The 17,635-nt window shown below is 37.8% G+C and overlaps 1 protein-coding gene across 1 annotated transcript in view; it reads left to right on the forward strand.

Moving 5' to 3' along the window:
* CYYR1 (cysteine and tyrosine rich 1) overlaps positions 1-16,711 on the forward strand; it is a 105,337-nt gene extending 88,626 nt beyond the window's left edge. Inside the window, 2 exon segments of the mRNA XM_061194015.1 lie at positions 1,793-1,950; positions 14,251-16,711. Coding sequence (XP_061049998.1) covers positions 1,793-1,950; positions 14,251-14,375 — 283 coding nt within the window. The 3' untranslated portion in view covers positions 14,376-16,711.
* The last annotated feature ends 924 nt before the right edge of the window (positions 16,712-17,635 follow it).

The raw sequence follows: 17,635 nt of genomic DNA on the forward strand, positions 1-17,635 counted from the left end.
AATTTAGTCTTATTTAGACCTGAAAATTACAATAAAAAAGAAGTTTCCAGATTACTTTTAGTTTTTTTTAATTTCAAGTTATCACCTTTGATAAATCTTTTTTCTTGAAAAGACGTATTTATTGAACTGCTAGACTCTGCCATTCTTTAATTGCTAATAGCAGCCCATCCAAATATGTCTCACGTTCTACTTTCATAATTTACTAACAAAGTTAAAATGCATGTGGGAATATTTTAAAGGAGTCTATTGGAATGCATAATGGTACTCTGTTTTTTTAAATGAGTAGGGAAAAGTCAGAGAGAGAAGATCTCTTCTGAATAGTATAAATATACATCCACAGTCCCTTATCTGCAATTCTGAAGTCCTCAAAAACTCTGAAAAGTAAAGGTTTTATACAACTCAATCGGTGGCAAGACTGAACCTGAACAAACCTGGGGCTTTTTTTTATAGCTTCTATGTAATACACGAGTGTTAATATTCCTACCTTTACTGCAGAAATGTACATGTGTTATGCTCAGGATGCTGGCCCTGGGAATATCATATAATATACAGCATATGCATGTTCCCTTTTCAAAATCTGAACATTGCTGACTTATGAGACACATCTAGTCCCAAGGGCTTGGGATGAGAGATTATGAACCTGTCCTAGAAAAGTACAGGATAGATGTTCATATAGCACTTGAGAATAGGAACTTATTTATGTGGCAAATGAATCTAGGAGCACAGTTATTTCATAACATTAAATTTGGGAGGAGAGTCAGATAAGCACCAAGCTGACCTTTATTTCATTAAGAAGCAAACTGGGGCATTGAGCAACTTGCCCGAGGTTACCCAGCTACAGTTGGAACCATGGCAGTCTGGCTTTAGAAGTCATGCTTTTAAACCACAAAGATTTTGTTACTGAAGACTTAACCTGAAAGCCTCCTCTGTCATAGCAGAATGAGACTGAGTCTCTGAGCTGAAAGCAGGAGGGTTTTGTGAACGTCCATACCCTTATGGATAAAACCCCAGGCTCCAGGAAACTGGCAGCCCAGTTCAGATTCCCCAAGTATGAAACTGGAGGATCCTTTCAGGGAGTAAAAATGAACAGCTACAAAGAAAAACTTAGTAGCTTTGCTTAGTAGCTTTCCAATAGTAGCTTTGCACACTGAACTCCCAACCAGCTATTACTAAATAGCAGCTTATTACATAGGAATAGATTCAGGGATCACCAGACATTTAAGGAAAATGTCAAACATGAAACAGATCAAAGTAAACAATCAATAAGAAGAAGCCTAGACAGGACAGAGGAAACACAAAAAACAGATAAAATTTCAAAGAATATGTCATGAGTACTGTTAGAGATTAATAGAAGAAATTACATCCATAAAAGCAAAAAAAGGACACTATAAAACAGGTGGTGCAATAAAGGATAAGATAGAGCACGTGGAAGTTAAAAATATGATAGCTGAAATTTAAAAGTTCAATAAAAGTTTGGAAGATAAAGTCAATGAAATTCCCCGGAAAGTAGTTCAAGAAAACAGAGACAGGAAAAATCTGAGAAGTTATCCAGGAGCCTCAGAGGTTTATTTCAGAATAGGCTTTGCAGAAAGAGAAACAGAGAAAATGCTGCAAAGGAAATTATTAATTTATGGAATGGTTTCAAGAACTGAAAAACATGAGTCTTTTTTAACATTATCCTTAAGAACATATTTAAAGGGGCACTTGTCATGTAGTCATGGAACTATAGTTGAAAGGCTGAGGAATCTTTATGAGCCTTTTCAATAAATGTACTTTCGCTTTTCCTTTTTAGGGGCACAGCAATTGCTGGCATAGTATTTGGAATCGTATTCATCATGGGGGTCATTGCTGGAATTGCCATATGTATCTGCATGTGCATGAAAAACAACCGTGGGACGCGGGTGGGTGTCATCAGGACCACCCACATCAATGCCATCTCCTCCTACCCTGGTAAGCAAAACTGCTTACTCTTTCTGAAGGAAGAGTCAGATTTGTTAGTTATGCTGTACTCCTGGGGTAGAAGACTCTCACTGGAATAATCTCCAAGTATGTAGGATATTTCTAAATTAATGGAGATTGAAGCTCTAACTTTCAATGGAGATTACTTAGATCCACATCATAAAATCTACCTCCTATTTGAATACCTTCATATTTTCAGTGGTTGTCTTATTGACTACAGTTGCCAATCAGCCATAGTTAAGAGAAATAGACAATTCACACCCACTGTGTCTATTTGCTGGTGAGTTCTGACAAATAATTATAGAGAAAGAATAAGTTACATGGCTGAATTAACTGGCCTCTGATTCAATAGGTAGGTATGTCTTGAGAAAAAGTATTGAAGAAAGTTTTTATGTGTCCTCCTTACGCAAAGAAAACAGTCTTAATATAATATCAAAATTATCAGCAAAAAGGTAATTTTTTAATAATTTGACAAGTATTTCTTGAGAATTTACTAGAAGTTCCACATATAAATATATTGAACACGTAAACAAAGTGCTGCGTTTTGCCTTGATTTCAATAGCATTTTTAAGTCAATCTGTATATATATAATTTGATATATAAAAAGGAGTCAAGTTCTAAATTTAACAAATCCTTAGGAAGATACTTTTCTATCCATACTCATGTCCTCTCTCTCAGTCCCTATAGGAAAGGAATAAGGTAGCTTCTACATCCAGTCTGCCCTGAGTATCAATTCCCTAGTAACGTCTCTCCTCTCTTAACTTTTTCCCTATCATCTTCAGCTCGAGGGAGCAAATTTCCGATGACTGTGAGCATGATCATTTCCCCTGTCCTCTTTTGTCCATTCTCCCTCTTCTCCAATATCTCCATGCTAGAGTGCTTCAAGGCTCACTCCTGTGTCTTCTTCTATCCTGTATCAACGCTTACTTCTTTGGTTCTATCATTTGGCCTCATGGTATTAAGTACCATTTATATGCTAGATGCCTTCTAAAGTTATATATCTCCTTTCCAAACCTCTTTCCTGAATTTCAGACTCATTTGATCCCACTGCCTGTTGAACATCTCCACTTGGATGTCTGATTGATATATCTCAAATTTAACATGTCTAAAGCTGTACTTCTGATCATCCCCCCAAAGCCTCCTCCACTCACCATTTACCTTCTCAGTTGATGGCATCTCCAGCCTCCCAGCAGCTCAGGCCAAAGACCTTGGCGTCCTCCTGGACTCCTCTCTTTCCCTGACACCTACATGCAATCTAACAGGAACACTTCTCAGCTCCATCTTCCAAATATAAGAGTATCTGACTACTTCTCACTGTTCCTTCTCTGGTGGGATCCACCATCAGCTCTCCTACTCATTCCTATGAAAACATCCTAACTGCTCTGCCAGCATCCACTCGTGCCTCCCAGGTGTCTATTCCAAACACAGTAGCAAACTGAACACATTTAAGATGATTAAGTGTCAAATCATATCACTTCTCTGCTCAAAATTTTCCAGTGGCTCCCCATTTCCCCCAGGGGAAGACTTAAAGCCAGTGGTTTCTCATTTTATCCAAAGTAAAAGACAAATTCTTTACCAAGGCCTGCAAGGCAATGCATGAATTGGCTCTTCTTTTTTATTTCTCTGACCTCACTTCCTTCTACTCACCCTCTTGCCACCTGGCTCCACTCATACTTTTTCCTTGCTGTGCTGTGAACATACAGGGCACACTCCCATCTAGGTTTGCCTAGAACACTGACTCCCTCACTTAATTCAAGTCTTTGTCAAAGGTCACTTTCTGAATGAGGCCTTCCCTGATCACCCTACTTAAGATTGTAAAGTGTCCCTCCCCCATAGCACCCCAATCCTCCTTATTCTACTTTATGTCCAGAGTGCTTCTTTTAATCTTCTAAGATACCACATTGTTCACCTAATGGTTAAGTTTATTATTTATTGTCTATCCCCTCTTTCTGGAACATTAGCTCCATGAGGCAGGGATTGTTGTCAATTTTATTCACCACTCAATCCTAAGCATACAAGACTGGAACTGGCATGTAACGGGCACTCAGCAGACATGGCTGAACGAATGAATACCATGACAAAATCTGATTTAATTATATCAATGCCTAGAAATTTTACCTTCAATTCCACCCTGGAATGTATAGCTTTTACTCCCTACAAAAGCAATTCACTATTTTGAATCTTTCCAACTTACTAAGAATATTGTTAGGGTTAGTATAACAATGTTAAAACTATGGTATAAGGAAAAAATAGGGGGAGTTATTTTTTATTCTTCACATCTCCCTATTTTCACCTGGCCAATCCATAACCCAAGAGAAGAAGAGGAGAGTCTGACAGAGACATTAATTGGAGAGAAGGTGAGGAGAAGCACTCTGTACATAATGCTCCAGATTCACTTTTCTTGATCAAAAAGTGTAGTTAAAATTAATTTTTAAAATATTTTTTATAAAACTAGACTAGAAAATGCAAAATATTTTAATGTGTTGTCTTGTGTTTTCTGGGGTCTGAGGTTCCTATTTCATGCATGGAAACAGGTTTTCAAAAACTTTCTTCTAGTAGCATTATTTATACTGGCAGATCACAGCACCATGTTGCATTTTCAGTAAATGCATTGTTCTGGGAACTGAATAATGCAAAAAACATCATAAACCTTATGGTGGAAACATTTTCACTGCAAAAGACTAGGTCGTCGAAAACATGATTTGCTTGATTATTTCTCATTTCCTTCTCAAAGTCCCTAATTAAGCTTTTACTCAAAGGATCAGGAAACAACACAGAGTAGTATTGACTGCTTTTCAAAATCTTTCATCTATGGAAAGAAAAAATAATTTTACCCACATTAATTAATTAACCCTGTGCTAATTGAATAATCACTCAAGTTATTGAATAGTCCTACAGCCTGAAGGCCACATAAATGGGTAGAAAATAATTTAGTCAAGGTTATCTCATCCCTTGGTGAAAGCACTCAGTGGGGAACCCTACAGCGAACATTAATCTGCACTGGGAGGAGATTACCAAGAACAGGTAATCTGCCACACCCAACCTATTGTTGGACAGTGACCCTTTGAAATAGTTGTTGGGTGGCATGAACTGTGTCCCGTTTAATGACAACTATTTTTAAAACCATCAGTGTGAAACAAGAATTATTTGTCAAGTCTTACATTTCTCCTACTTTCCAGAACTTCAGTATAAACAAAAGAAAGTGATTATATTAACTCTTTTTTTAAAATGGGTTTGGATGACACACATCTGAAGGAAAATAACACAGAAAGAATGGAAGAAAAGGCCTGGCAAAGATATAAAAATCAAATGCCATGAAATACATTATTGAGTCCCTAATGGTAGGTAGGTAGGTAGGTAGGTAGATGATAGGTTGATTGATTGATAGATGATAGATAGACAAGATAGATAGACAAATAGACAGATAGATGATGATGATGATGATGATGAATTTAGATAGATAGACAGATAGATAGATAGATAAACAATGAAGAAGGATCTGAGTTTCTTGATAACAGAAAAATGCCAAAAGATGCATGTAGAAAGAAGTTGTGGAACTGGAAGAAAATCATCATTTAAAACCATCATAAGAAAAATTTAGAACAAGATTCATCAATTGATGCTAAATCTGGGGGACACATTGCTGAGGAGCAGGATATTTGCATACTCTCAACCTGTCTACCTCCAGATTTCTCATTAGTTACAAGGAGAGTAATAGTAACTACATAGTGGAGAAACCAGACAACATCTTGACAAGGAAGTAAAAATTAATATCAACAAAGAGGGACAGATGTACATCTTGCACCTTTGGGTGTTACTTTGAAGATCGTACAATTTCACGTGTGTAGTGTTCTGGCTGGAAGCTCATAGCCCGAATCTTAACATGAGAAATTATCTGACAAACCCAAGCTGAGGAACATTCTATAAAATAGCTGGCTTGTATTCTTTAAAATCTCTTGGAAATATTTCATTAAGAAACCAAGGGGCTTCCCTGGTGGCACAGTAGTTAAGAATCCACCTGCCAATGCAGGGGACACGGGTTCAAGCCCTGGGCCGGGAAGATTCCACATGCGTGGAGCAATTAAGCCCATGCACCACAATTACTGAGCCTGTGCTCTACAGCCCGCAAGCCACAACTACCGAAGCCGCATGCCACAACTACTGAAGCCCACGCACCTAGAGCCCGTGCTCTGCAACAAGAGAAGCCACTGCAATGAGAAGTCCGTACATCACAACGAAGAGTAGCCCCCGCTCACCATAACTAGAGAAAGCCCGCGTGCAGCAATGAAGACCCAACGCAGCCAAAAGTAAATAAATAAATAAATAAATTTATTAAAAAAAAAAAAAAGGAATCCAAACTCCATTTGCATCATTGAATTCACAATTGAGGGCAACCATATTAGTATATATACTGAACATGAAAAGACTCATGCACTCAAAGGATTTGGTGATATGAGCATGGTCTCTTCTGATTGTATCTATTTTCTTAGTGAAATAAGAAGCAAGTCGTCTTACGCTGCAAGTGGCTTGAGGAGGTGTTTGTAGCTAAGGAGAAAGAAAAAAGCATGAAACAGTAATCTCAGAGAATGGAGGGGTGGTGAAATGCCTAATGCGCAATTTCCAAGCAATGCCAAGGGCCTCCACACTTAAGAATATGGTCATGCATTTGAAGTGAGATGAGTCGGCATGACTGTGCATTTTGCTCTAAGCATATTAAGCTCCTAGATACAGATCTGGGGTAGCCAAAATGCTGGACTGGAGCTTTGTCAAGCAATGGGGAGAGAAAGAGATGAGAAAGTTGATGATAGATGCACAGGAATAATTTTTGTGATGGACCATAAATCTAAGCTGAATGAAGAAAGACATGAAGACAGGAAAGAGGTGACATCAGTTTAAATTAATTTGCTTAATGCCATCAGTAAATCAGAAATCCAGGTGAGGTCCAAGATGTATTGGGACGTATATTCTAGAAAGATAAGTGGGTGCTCATATTTACAAAATGGTACCGTAATTGGTTACAGTAAGGGTGAGAAACAGTTTTTTGAAGGCAAAAGGCCCAAAGGACTGAGAGGCAGGGTTACTTGTGTTAAAAACGGATTAAAGAAGATAATTTAGGTGATGCAAACTTCATGAATCAAAAAGTCTTCATGGGGAGAACAGTAAAATGGACAGAAGGCAGGAAGCTTTTATAAGGTGAAGCATAAAGAACGAAGAAGAGAAAAATAGAAACTATCTGATTGGCTGGGGCCACGGAGGCAGCCTTGTTTGGGGTGAGAAGGAACCAGGAAGTTAAGTATAGAGCCCAGAGTTGGCTTGGCGTTTGGGGATTAGTTGACTGGATATACTGAGTTTCTCATCAAGCGGAGCTTTTCAGTGATGTGAACGTTACCTAAGCTTCAGTTCGCTGATGTGGCAACCCAGGCAGGAGTGGCTCCATACTGGAGCTAGAAATTTATCTCAGCAAGTGGATGTGGAAATCACCTAGAATGATAACAGAAGTCTTGATGCAGAGAAGAGTAATGGGCTTGATACTAAAACTTCAATAAGTGAGATTTTGGGGTAGAGAGAACCACAGATATTGATAACAAGGAGGAGGAGAAAGTAGCAGAATCTCATGGCATATGCTACAAAAAAGCTCAGGTTTCTGTTTTTGTTTTTTAACTTTTAATTTTATATTGGAGTATAGCTGATTAACAATGTGTTAGTTTCAGGTGTACAGCAAAGTGATTCAGTTATACATATACATGTATCTATTCTTTTTCAAATTCTTTTCCCATTTGGGTTGTTATAGAATACTGAGCAGAGTTCCCTGTGCTATACAGTAGGTCCTTGTTGGTTAGCTATTTTAAATATAGCAGTGTGTACATGTCAATCCCAGACTCCCTGTCTATCCCTTCTCCCCACCCCTCCCCCCTGGTAACCATAAATTCTTTTGGATGGACTTAGAGATTGTCATACTGATGGAAGTAAGTCAGAGAAAGAGAAATATCATATGATATCGCTGATATGTGGAATCTAAAAAGAAATGATACAAATAAACTTATTTACAAAACGGAAACAGACTTACAGACTTCAAGCTCAGGTTTTTAAAGAGGGAAATTAGCTGTTTAAAAATGGCTGAATCACAGGGAACACCCTGCAGACCTCCTGGTCCCATAAAATGTAGGATGTGGGAGAAAAAGGATAGCTCTGATTTAATAGTGCTGCAGAGGAAGCTGTCCTCTCATGGAAAACCAGATTTTAATTAAATTAGAAAGGTGAAGCAAATGTTCCCTTTCACTCCCTGAGATAACTGTCTCATGTATTCTTCTCTCTTCTCAAAACTCGAAAAAAACCCTCAGCCTTTCTCTCTCTCAGCAGAAAATTTCTCAGCCGATGTTACTTCTCTGAGAAAACAGACACAATTGGAGGAGAACTTCCTTATAGTCCGAGCTGGGGTAACATGTAAAGGGATGAAAAGAGGGTGAGGGTACAAAGGGCTTTTCTGATGACAGACTTTGTGTTCCACTGAGCACAGTGAAGGGGGTGGGGCAAGTTGGGAAAATTAATTAGATTAGATATGCAAAGCCTTCCAGAGCTAAAGATCTACACTGAAGGGTGCTCTAGGAGCTTGTCCTTCTCACGCTGACAGAGGGATGTAAACGTGACAGGACGTGTCCTGATGTTATCTGAGAGGAAGGGGGACGCTAGGTTCTAATGATGTCACCCTTTCCGGAGGTGCATCTCGGGCCATTGTAGAGGAAGAGACGGGCAGGGCTGTGTTGTGTGGTGAGGAGCCGGCAGTGGAGGGCCTGCCAGGAGTTCTGTGGGCCTCTGCTCTGAGTGGGGTTCAGGTGAATTGTGAGTAGTGGGGTTTGGGGGAGGGTGAGGAGAAGGTTTGCTCCTAGTAATAATGTTAGAAGTTGTCCTTTTTTTTTTTTTTTTTAGAGTATAACTGCTTTACAATGTTGTGTTAGTTTCTGCCGCACAGCGAAGTGAATCAGCCATACACGTACACACATCCCTTCCCACTTGGACCTCCCTCCTCCACCCTCCATCCCACCCATCTAGGTCATCACAGAGCACCGAGCTGAGCTCCCTGTGCTATACAGCAGGTTCCCACTAGCTATCTATTTTACACATGGCAGTGTATTTATGTTAAACCTAATCTCCCAATTCATCCCACCCTCCCCTTCCTCCCCGTGTCCACATGTCCGTTCTCTACGTCTACGTCTCTATTCCTGCCCTGCAAATAGGTTCGTCTGTACCATTTTTCTAGATTCCACATATATGCGTTAGTGTACGATATTTGTTTTTCTCTTTCTGACTTAACTTCACTCTGTATGACAGACTCTAGGTTAATCCACATCAGGTTCCTTAAAAAACTAAAAATAAAACTATCATATGACCCAGCAATCCCACTACTGGGCATATACCCTGAGAAAACCATAATTCCAAAAGATACATGCACCCCAATGTTCACTGCAGCACTATTTACAATAGCCAGGACATGGAATCAACCTAAATGTCCATCGACAGATGAATGGATAAAGAAGATGTGGTACATGTATACAATGGAATATTACCCAGCCATAAAAAGAAATGAAATTGGGTCATTCGTAGAAGTTATCTTTTAAAATAAGTCATGAGTGATAGAAGTGTCAGCTAATGCGAAGATGTGTTAAAAGATAAACTGAGGCATATTAAAATCTTGAAGAGTTTATTTGAGCAAAAATGGGGCAGCACCAAACGCAAAGTTGTTAGGAGGGCCCTGCCTTATACAGAGGAAGCATGGAAGCAACAAAAGGAAATTATTTGATTTCCTTTAACTTAAAGCCTAGTTGGCTGTTTGTGATTGGTTGTCCTTAGCGTTTTGATTTCATAACTTTGAGGCACTTGCAGCTTAGATTTTGGTTTGCTTACATAGACACCATGGCATTAGAGCCACCTCAGTCTAATAACCTCCTTGTTTAATTAATTTAACAGGTGGTAATCATATTGCAATATATAAATGTATCAAATCAATACATTGTACCCCTTGAACTTACACAATGTTATGTCAGTTGTATCTCAACTGAAAAAATAAATTTAAAAAAAATGTGAAAAAATAAGTCATGAAATTTCACCTGTCCTATCAGATAGTAAAACCATTGAAAATCAATAATAATTAAAATCAGGTGTTTCTGGTAAAAAAAAAAAGATATGCCTTGGTAATTTGAACAGAACAAGTGATTAAAATTTCACAAACTCTAAAGGAGAGATAACAAAACAATGTGAAAAGTGAGGATTAAGAGGCAACGCTTCAATACTTTGGCTTAATCAAAATTTAAAACTTAGAAAAAATAAACTCTGATGTAAAATAACAGATGTAAGGAAGCACCAAATATATAAATTTACATGGAAAAACTCAAAAATAGATTGGTTATGAACCAGATATCTGAAAGACAAATGTTTAAACTTGGAAACAATACAGAAGAGATAAAAAGGATGAAGAACCCACGTATATTTTCTTAGATACAAGTTTTAAACTTCAGGATGTCAATAAGGTAAAAATACCATAGCTAATCATTTTGACAAAGTTATTTTTAGAAAGGTATAGAAAATATAAATAACTTTGTATACATATTTATATCTTGTTATCTTAATTGTATCTTAATTCTAATTACGATCCCAGTTTGTAAATTATCAGCCCAAAACAAACAAAAAAATCACACAATATGAATTACAAATAATAAACAAGATGTAAAACTATCAAAGAAATGTAAAATTAAGGGATATTTTAATAGTGAAATTTTTTCACTATTAAAATTACCAAAATATTAAATGACAGCCAGTTAGTTGATTCTGGGAATTTTATTCTAAAAAACTAAATCAAAGTAATAAAAAGTCTATATGTAGAAAGACATTTGTCACTCCACTATTTATAATAATAAAAAATTGCTAATCTCAAAATAAGTGAATGGTAAGTGGAATAATGTACAGCTGTTAACAATAGAGTTCATGAAGAATATGTAGCAGAATGAAAAAGACTGTTACAATACAGAGTGAAAAAGCATAGACTATTTTACATGACTACAAGGATATAAAAACACAAGTGACTAGAAGGGAGTATATAAAGATATTGTTTGTTAAATTGTGGTGACAGAATTATGGATGACTTTCCTCTGTTTCCACATTTTCTAAAATAATGTTGTACAATTTTTATAACACCATGCACCTTCCCTTTACATTTGTTTTAGAGATGTTATCCTGAGTGGGTAAAAAAAATTAACTTCCTCCTATGAATTTCATAGCATCCCTAAATTTTGCAAAATTCTACACAACTACATTGACATACATGATAAATGACATATTTGCCCTACTTAAGTCAGAGAATTAGAATTATTGGTTATGAAAGAATTTCAAAAGCACCATATCTCCAGCTGCATCCATGTATCTTTTAAAGATGATTTGACCTTTAAGAGAGAACAAAACCTCTTAGGGTTAATCAGGAATTCTAAAATTGATACCCTGAAAAGTTTACTTCCTAGTGAAACATTTTTATCTGTGAGAAAGAAAGATAGCACAGTCCACAGTTACACCATTATTATTTCGAAATGTCTTCCCACAGCTGGTACTATAAAAGATGTGCCGTGTTTATTTCATGATGGATATAGTCCTCCAAATACCACTCTTCAGCATTATATTATCACCTTATCAAAATACAAAGGCTCTATGAATGAAAGAACACGGTTTCATATCTTAGCTCTTCATGTTCAACATGCAGCTGTATAAACCATAGGGAATCTCCCTGAAATGTCCTCCAGCAGTTTTTATGCAGATGGAAAAATATAAATGCTTTATTACTGAAGCATAAAGACACACCACAGCTTCATGACAGAGAAGGATGCAGAGTCAATCTGTAGAATCATCTGGTGTGTGCTTCTCAAGTGGGAGGCAAGGAAAAGCTTCAACATAAAAACAGCTTAGAATCCACATGCTTATAAGAAACAGTTCAATGGGAATCCAGCTGTAACTTCCTGTTTTACATGGAGGCTGCATTTCTTGCCTTGGATAAAGTTTATTATAAATCTCTTTGTCTCAGTCCTCTTGGATATAATGAAGCAAAGGAGTAGGCGTAATGCAGAGGGAATGTGTGTTTAGACTCTGGCAGGAGTTATTCCATTTTGTTGTAGAAAACAAAGCTTGGAATAGGCCAGCCTCCCCGGGTCTAAAGCAGCCGTGGAGAAGCTGCCTTCTCCACAGATCTGTGTCCTCTGCTCTGAGCCCTTGGCTTGCTCAGCCCACAAGAGACTTGCAAAGCCTTTGCTCACCAGAGCATCCCTCAGAGGACATCCCACCCAGTTCTGTGTCTCCATCTTTCTCTTGTGTCAGGTGACTCAGTTCTGCTTCTTCACATCCCTAAGTATAGGCAGATCAGTAAATGGTTTAAATCATCAAGCTCCTGGTAGAGAGAGCCAAGTTAAAGAGATGCAGATGGGAAAAGAATCTAAAAAAGAGTGGGTATATGTATAACTGATTCACTTTGCTGTACAGCAGAAACCAACACAGCACTGTAAATCAACTATACTCCAATACAAATTAATTTTTTAAAACATTTTTTTAAACAAAGAGATTCAGAAGAAACTTTGTGTTTGCATATAGGGTGAAGCCCTATGTTTATACATGCATATTGAACAGAATACTGTCATAATCTTATTGGTAAGAGTACAATTTAGAAGACGTTTTAGAAATAAGTTTGTTGAAATGTTGCTTGTTCTTTTCTGCCATTCTAAAAGTAAAAGCTTGGCTGTTTATTTGCATTATTATAACACTAGTCTTGTGGTTTAGGTTACATTCACAGTAAGCAATTAAGACATGCCAATTTCCAACTAGAATCATTATCTTGATGATAAATCAACTACTGGAAAATCATCAGAGGCGTTGCTGAGAGGTTGCTCAGATGTTGCCGAGTGATTTGGTTCTTGAAGACATGGAGTGCTCAAGGAGTACCTCTCTTCCAACCCTGGAGACGGGATGGAGAGCACTACAAAATAGACGTCTATATATAGTCATAACAAACGTATTAAATGTGATTTTAAAACACACTGACATATAATAGTACAATAAAAAATTAAAGACACTTTTTCAAATAAGATTTAGAAAACTAAATTCTCCATCCTCATTTCTAAACCTGTTTGTCCTCCTTTTTTTTTTTTTTTTTTTTTTTCTTATTTCTGTAATGCCTCCATGACCCTCCAAGTTACAGGAGCCCAGTACCAGGTACCCAATACCTCGACACCTTCTTACTCTCGACCCCTTTTTCCACCTACCCAGTCATCACTTAAGCACTCAGCTGCTCAAGGGTTCCTATAATCCCCACCCCCAACTTCCATGAGTCCCTTATCATCCCTCACATATGCTACTACATCATCTTACCTGTTCTTTGCTCCACCTGAATCCATACTGCCGAAAGAGTCACCTTCCTAAAGCATATTCACTAGCATATTCAAAAAATCTCTGATGCCTGCATATCACACACTCCTTATGTGATATTCAAAGCGCAATGTCCATGTAGCCTATCTTACACCCAATAGTTTGTACCTCCCACTCCCCGACCCCTATGTTATACAACACGGGAATATAGCCAATATTTTGTAATAACTGTAATTGGAGTGTAACCTTTAAAAACTGTATGAAAAAAATTTTTTTGGCTGTGCCACACACCATGAAGGATCTTAGTTCCCTGACCAGGGGTGGAACCCATGCCCCCTGCATTGGAAGCGTGGAGTCTTAACCACTGGACTGCTAGGGAAGTCCATAAAATTGTATGAAATTTTTTTAAAAATTAAATTAAATTAGAATTTTGTTTGAATTTTATTTTATTTATTTTTTTATACAGCAGGTTCTTATTAGTTATCCATTTAAATTAGAATTTTTTAAAAGCCCACCATGATGGTGATACAATCAGATTCCTCAACATCTTTTCCCGTTTCTCTCCTCCATGTATTTTTTGCTTTGAACAATAGTTCTCTCTTGCTTTGGTGCTTTTGCTCAAACTTGAATCATCCTTTAGCCCCTTCTCTATATGCCCCTTCTACATCATCTTTCCAAGAAACTTGCCCTAAGCCACCAATTCCAAATACTTTAGCCAATGGCACCACTTTTTATAGCACTTGCCCTTTCATACATGTGTGTCGTCAGCCTGATAAAACTATGATTATTGAAAGCAAAACTTATGTCCTCCCCCAAAGTACCCAGCCTAGTGGCTCAAATATAGTGGACACTCAATTATTGCTAAATGCCTGATGCCCTTCTCCTTTTCTTTTCCAGTGGCACCACCCCCCTATAGTTACGACCATGAGATGGAACACTGTGCAGACTTGCCTCCTCCGTACTCCCCGACCCCAGCACAGCGTTCTCCACCCCCTCCGTATCCTGGAAATTCAAGGAAGTAATCCTTCTCCCAGAACAGAATATGTGCCCATCAGAGATCTTGCCCGGAATAAAATGTCTCTACTCAGAAACAGACAGGAAAGGATTGCCCTAAGGAATACCCTTTTGGGTTAGACAATTTGTCAGGTGGAATGTCCAGGCTAAGAGAAGAGATTCAGGGTTTCTACCCTACTCAGAGCTGATCCCATCTGGGGTATTATGTTGGGTTCAATGGGACCAGATTTGAAGAGCTCTACTGATCAACATAAGCACACTCAGAAAAGAGTAATGGATAGACAAAACATCGGAAATTCATGTTGCTTAAGGAACAAATGAAGGAAATTGCAACACTGATCCTGAAAAAGAGAAGATTTATGTAAGACAAGAGGATAACTTGGACTACATAAGGAAACAACTATACTCTGTAGCTTTAAAAGTCAGAACTAGAATTGTTCAGTCTTTCTGTTCATCAACAAATGCAGATCGAGTGCCTGAAAGCCTACTCTGTGCCTTACATTGTTGCAAACACTAGATGGAAGTTACAGGAAGAGAACTTTGGTTTTAGTATAAGAAAGGGCTGCTGAAGCTTTCGTATTGACTAGATTGCTTTGTGAAGCTCCCTATCACCAAGACTCCAAACAGAACCTGGCTGGCTACCCGGTAGAGACATGCTCGAGAAGGGAGAGCTAAATTAAATGGTAGATGGGTTCAGTGGGCCCCCAAAGCTCTGCTCATGTTTTAGGTAGATGTGAGGTGAATTTCTATGCCATCAAGAATGAAAATAACAGAGATGATAGTCGAATCCATCTAATTTGAGACTTAAAACAATCAAAAGGACTTAACAGCTGCTTGAAGCCAAGAACTCTTCAGTGCTAGATACTGCCACCTAAAAATCATCTGATTTTATTTAGTGTATTATGATAAAGGTTATTCCAACTGTGAAAAAAAATTGTACCAAGTTCCACAAGCAACCAATACTTCATTTCAGATTAAAAGATGAGAAGCCAGAATCCCATGGGATTTTACATCAGGGAGTAAAATTTCAGAACTCGACCAGGAAGATATACAAAAGTTTACAAAAAGAAGAGGGAAAAATGAAGTTTGGATTCTGTTCTGTGTAACTCCGCTCACATGCAGCTTAGACAAATTTCTATTTTTCTTGTAATATTTTAATAATCTATTCTCTTGAAAAAGTTATACAGTTAATGGAAAAGTAAGATATTGACATCAAACTGTGTTGCCTTTTGCCAAAACCCATATTTTATGAAGTGCCTACCTTTAGGTGTAAAAGTTTTTAATAAATAATTCTAATATGCCATACTTTGCTGCAAGTGACCTTAATTAACATTTCTATTTTTATGAGGGTCCTTTCATGTATTTTAAATTGTACATTGAGAAACTATTGGGAATAGATGATTATATTTGTTTGTCACTTTTCAATTAAATCTAAAATGTTTAATCCAACATCATCAGCACAATTCAGTGAAATCCCAAAATGATGCTAGGGATTTTTCTGAATAAAACAACCAAAAGAAATGTCTTAAAGTAAAAGTTATAGTTCAGGAACTCAGTAGTTGTAGTTGGGAAACTCAGTAGCTCATATAAGTAGCATATTTTACTTTCAAATACATTGATCTGACTGAAATACCGTCTAACTGCCAGTGAAATCTAAAAGCTAGATTTGTTTGGAATGACTTGCTTGATTTTTAGGCACTGGTGATTTTCTTGCTTATGAAGCCAGAAAGCATTCAAGCATTCCAGCCATCCTAGTAACTGAGATTTTAGCACAATTTTAACAGTGCATATGCTTTAATTTATCTCCCTTCTGCAAGTGCGATCAGACCCAATTACACTGTAGCTACACAATTCAAAGTGCCAGAGCCTCTGTGACATTCAGAATGATGTTTCCCAATGCACTTCTTAAGAAAAAATGGAGAGGAAAAGTCCAGCAGAAATTGAATTCTCATCATCTTCACTGTCAATAAATGTTTATTGTGCATACCTTCTACGTTCTGCAAACATGACCCACATAGGAGCTATTACAATCCACACCATCTCTCTTCTTTGAGTTTTTTTATGGCCTCCCTTAAAGCATATCACAAACCCACACACCTACAATAGATGAGTATTTTTACTATTTGTATTTAGTGTCACGATCGCGTAAATGTGCACAATATCAGTATAGACTTTTGGAGTTCACTGATTATTTTCATAGATGACACATCTTGGGGGGAAATAGTATATGATGTGAAAGCTTTGAATTATGGTTATTTAAAAACTAATGTATTTGCTATGTCCAAAGTGTTTATAATAAGCAATAAAATGAAATAACCCATTATAACAAGATTTATATTTTAAATTGTCTTGCGTCTATTTTGTTTCACCCTGCATCTCTGCTGATTTAGCCTCGTTTTTCTGTACAGGAAACACGGGACTGGAGCCAGATAAACTTTGTTTTGAATCCTGTCTCCTGCCTGTATGACGATTTGAGGCAGGCCACTTCATCTCTCTAAAATTCAACTTTCTGCTCTGGAAAATGTAAATAATAGAATCGACTTCATCGGGTTTTGTGAAAATTGGATGACTACACATAACATCGTACATATTGTGCCTGGCATGTAGAAAATGTTCTATAAATATTAGCCAAAAATAAATTAACAAAAGAATAACATAAGGATGACAGCCTCTAGAACTGTGCTATCTAACACATTAGCTACCAGTTACATATGATTATTTCAATTTAAATGAATTTAAATTAAACTAAAGGAAAAATTTAATTCCTCAGTCTCACTAGCCACATTTCAAATGCTACATAATCTCATGAGGTCAGTGGCTACCTTATTGGGCAGTGCTGCTCTAGAAAGTCCTCTTTACAAAATGCAAAGAGGTAGCAGGAAGGAGTTGAAGAAAAAAGCCACTATAGTCATCTTGTCCAGGAGGAACTGTGGACTTTGTCAGTTACCTGTGATGTCCTTCACAAATGTGTGAGGCCATTGCTCTGGAAGTAAGGTGGTGATCTGCAGGAGAAGGAGACCCGTGAACAATGAGAGACCCACCCACAATTTCATCAGGACCAGGGATGAGGAAGCTACTGCAAGAACTGGAAGGCTGATGGTAGAGGAGAGACCCCAGACCTGGCCCAGGAATCAGTGAGATGGGGCCACAGCCTGTGCTGAGTCTAATCAGTTCTGCAGCTGCCCTGCTCAGCTCTAGAATCCATTACACAGACATCCAGGGCCACCCACGCTCCTAAGATGTAGCACTGAGGTGGACTCCTTCATTG

The sequence above is a fragment of the Eubalaena glacialis genome, chromosome 6, assembly GCF_028564815.1.
Source record: "Eubalaena glacialis isolate mEubGla1 chromosome 6, mEubGla1.1.hap2.+ XY, whole genome shotgun sequence".
In the NCBI taxonomy this organism is placed as follows: Eukaryota; Metazoa; Chordata; class Mammalia; order Artiodactyla; family Balaenidae; genus Eubalaena; species Eubalaena glacialis.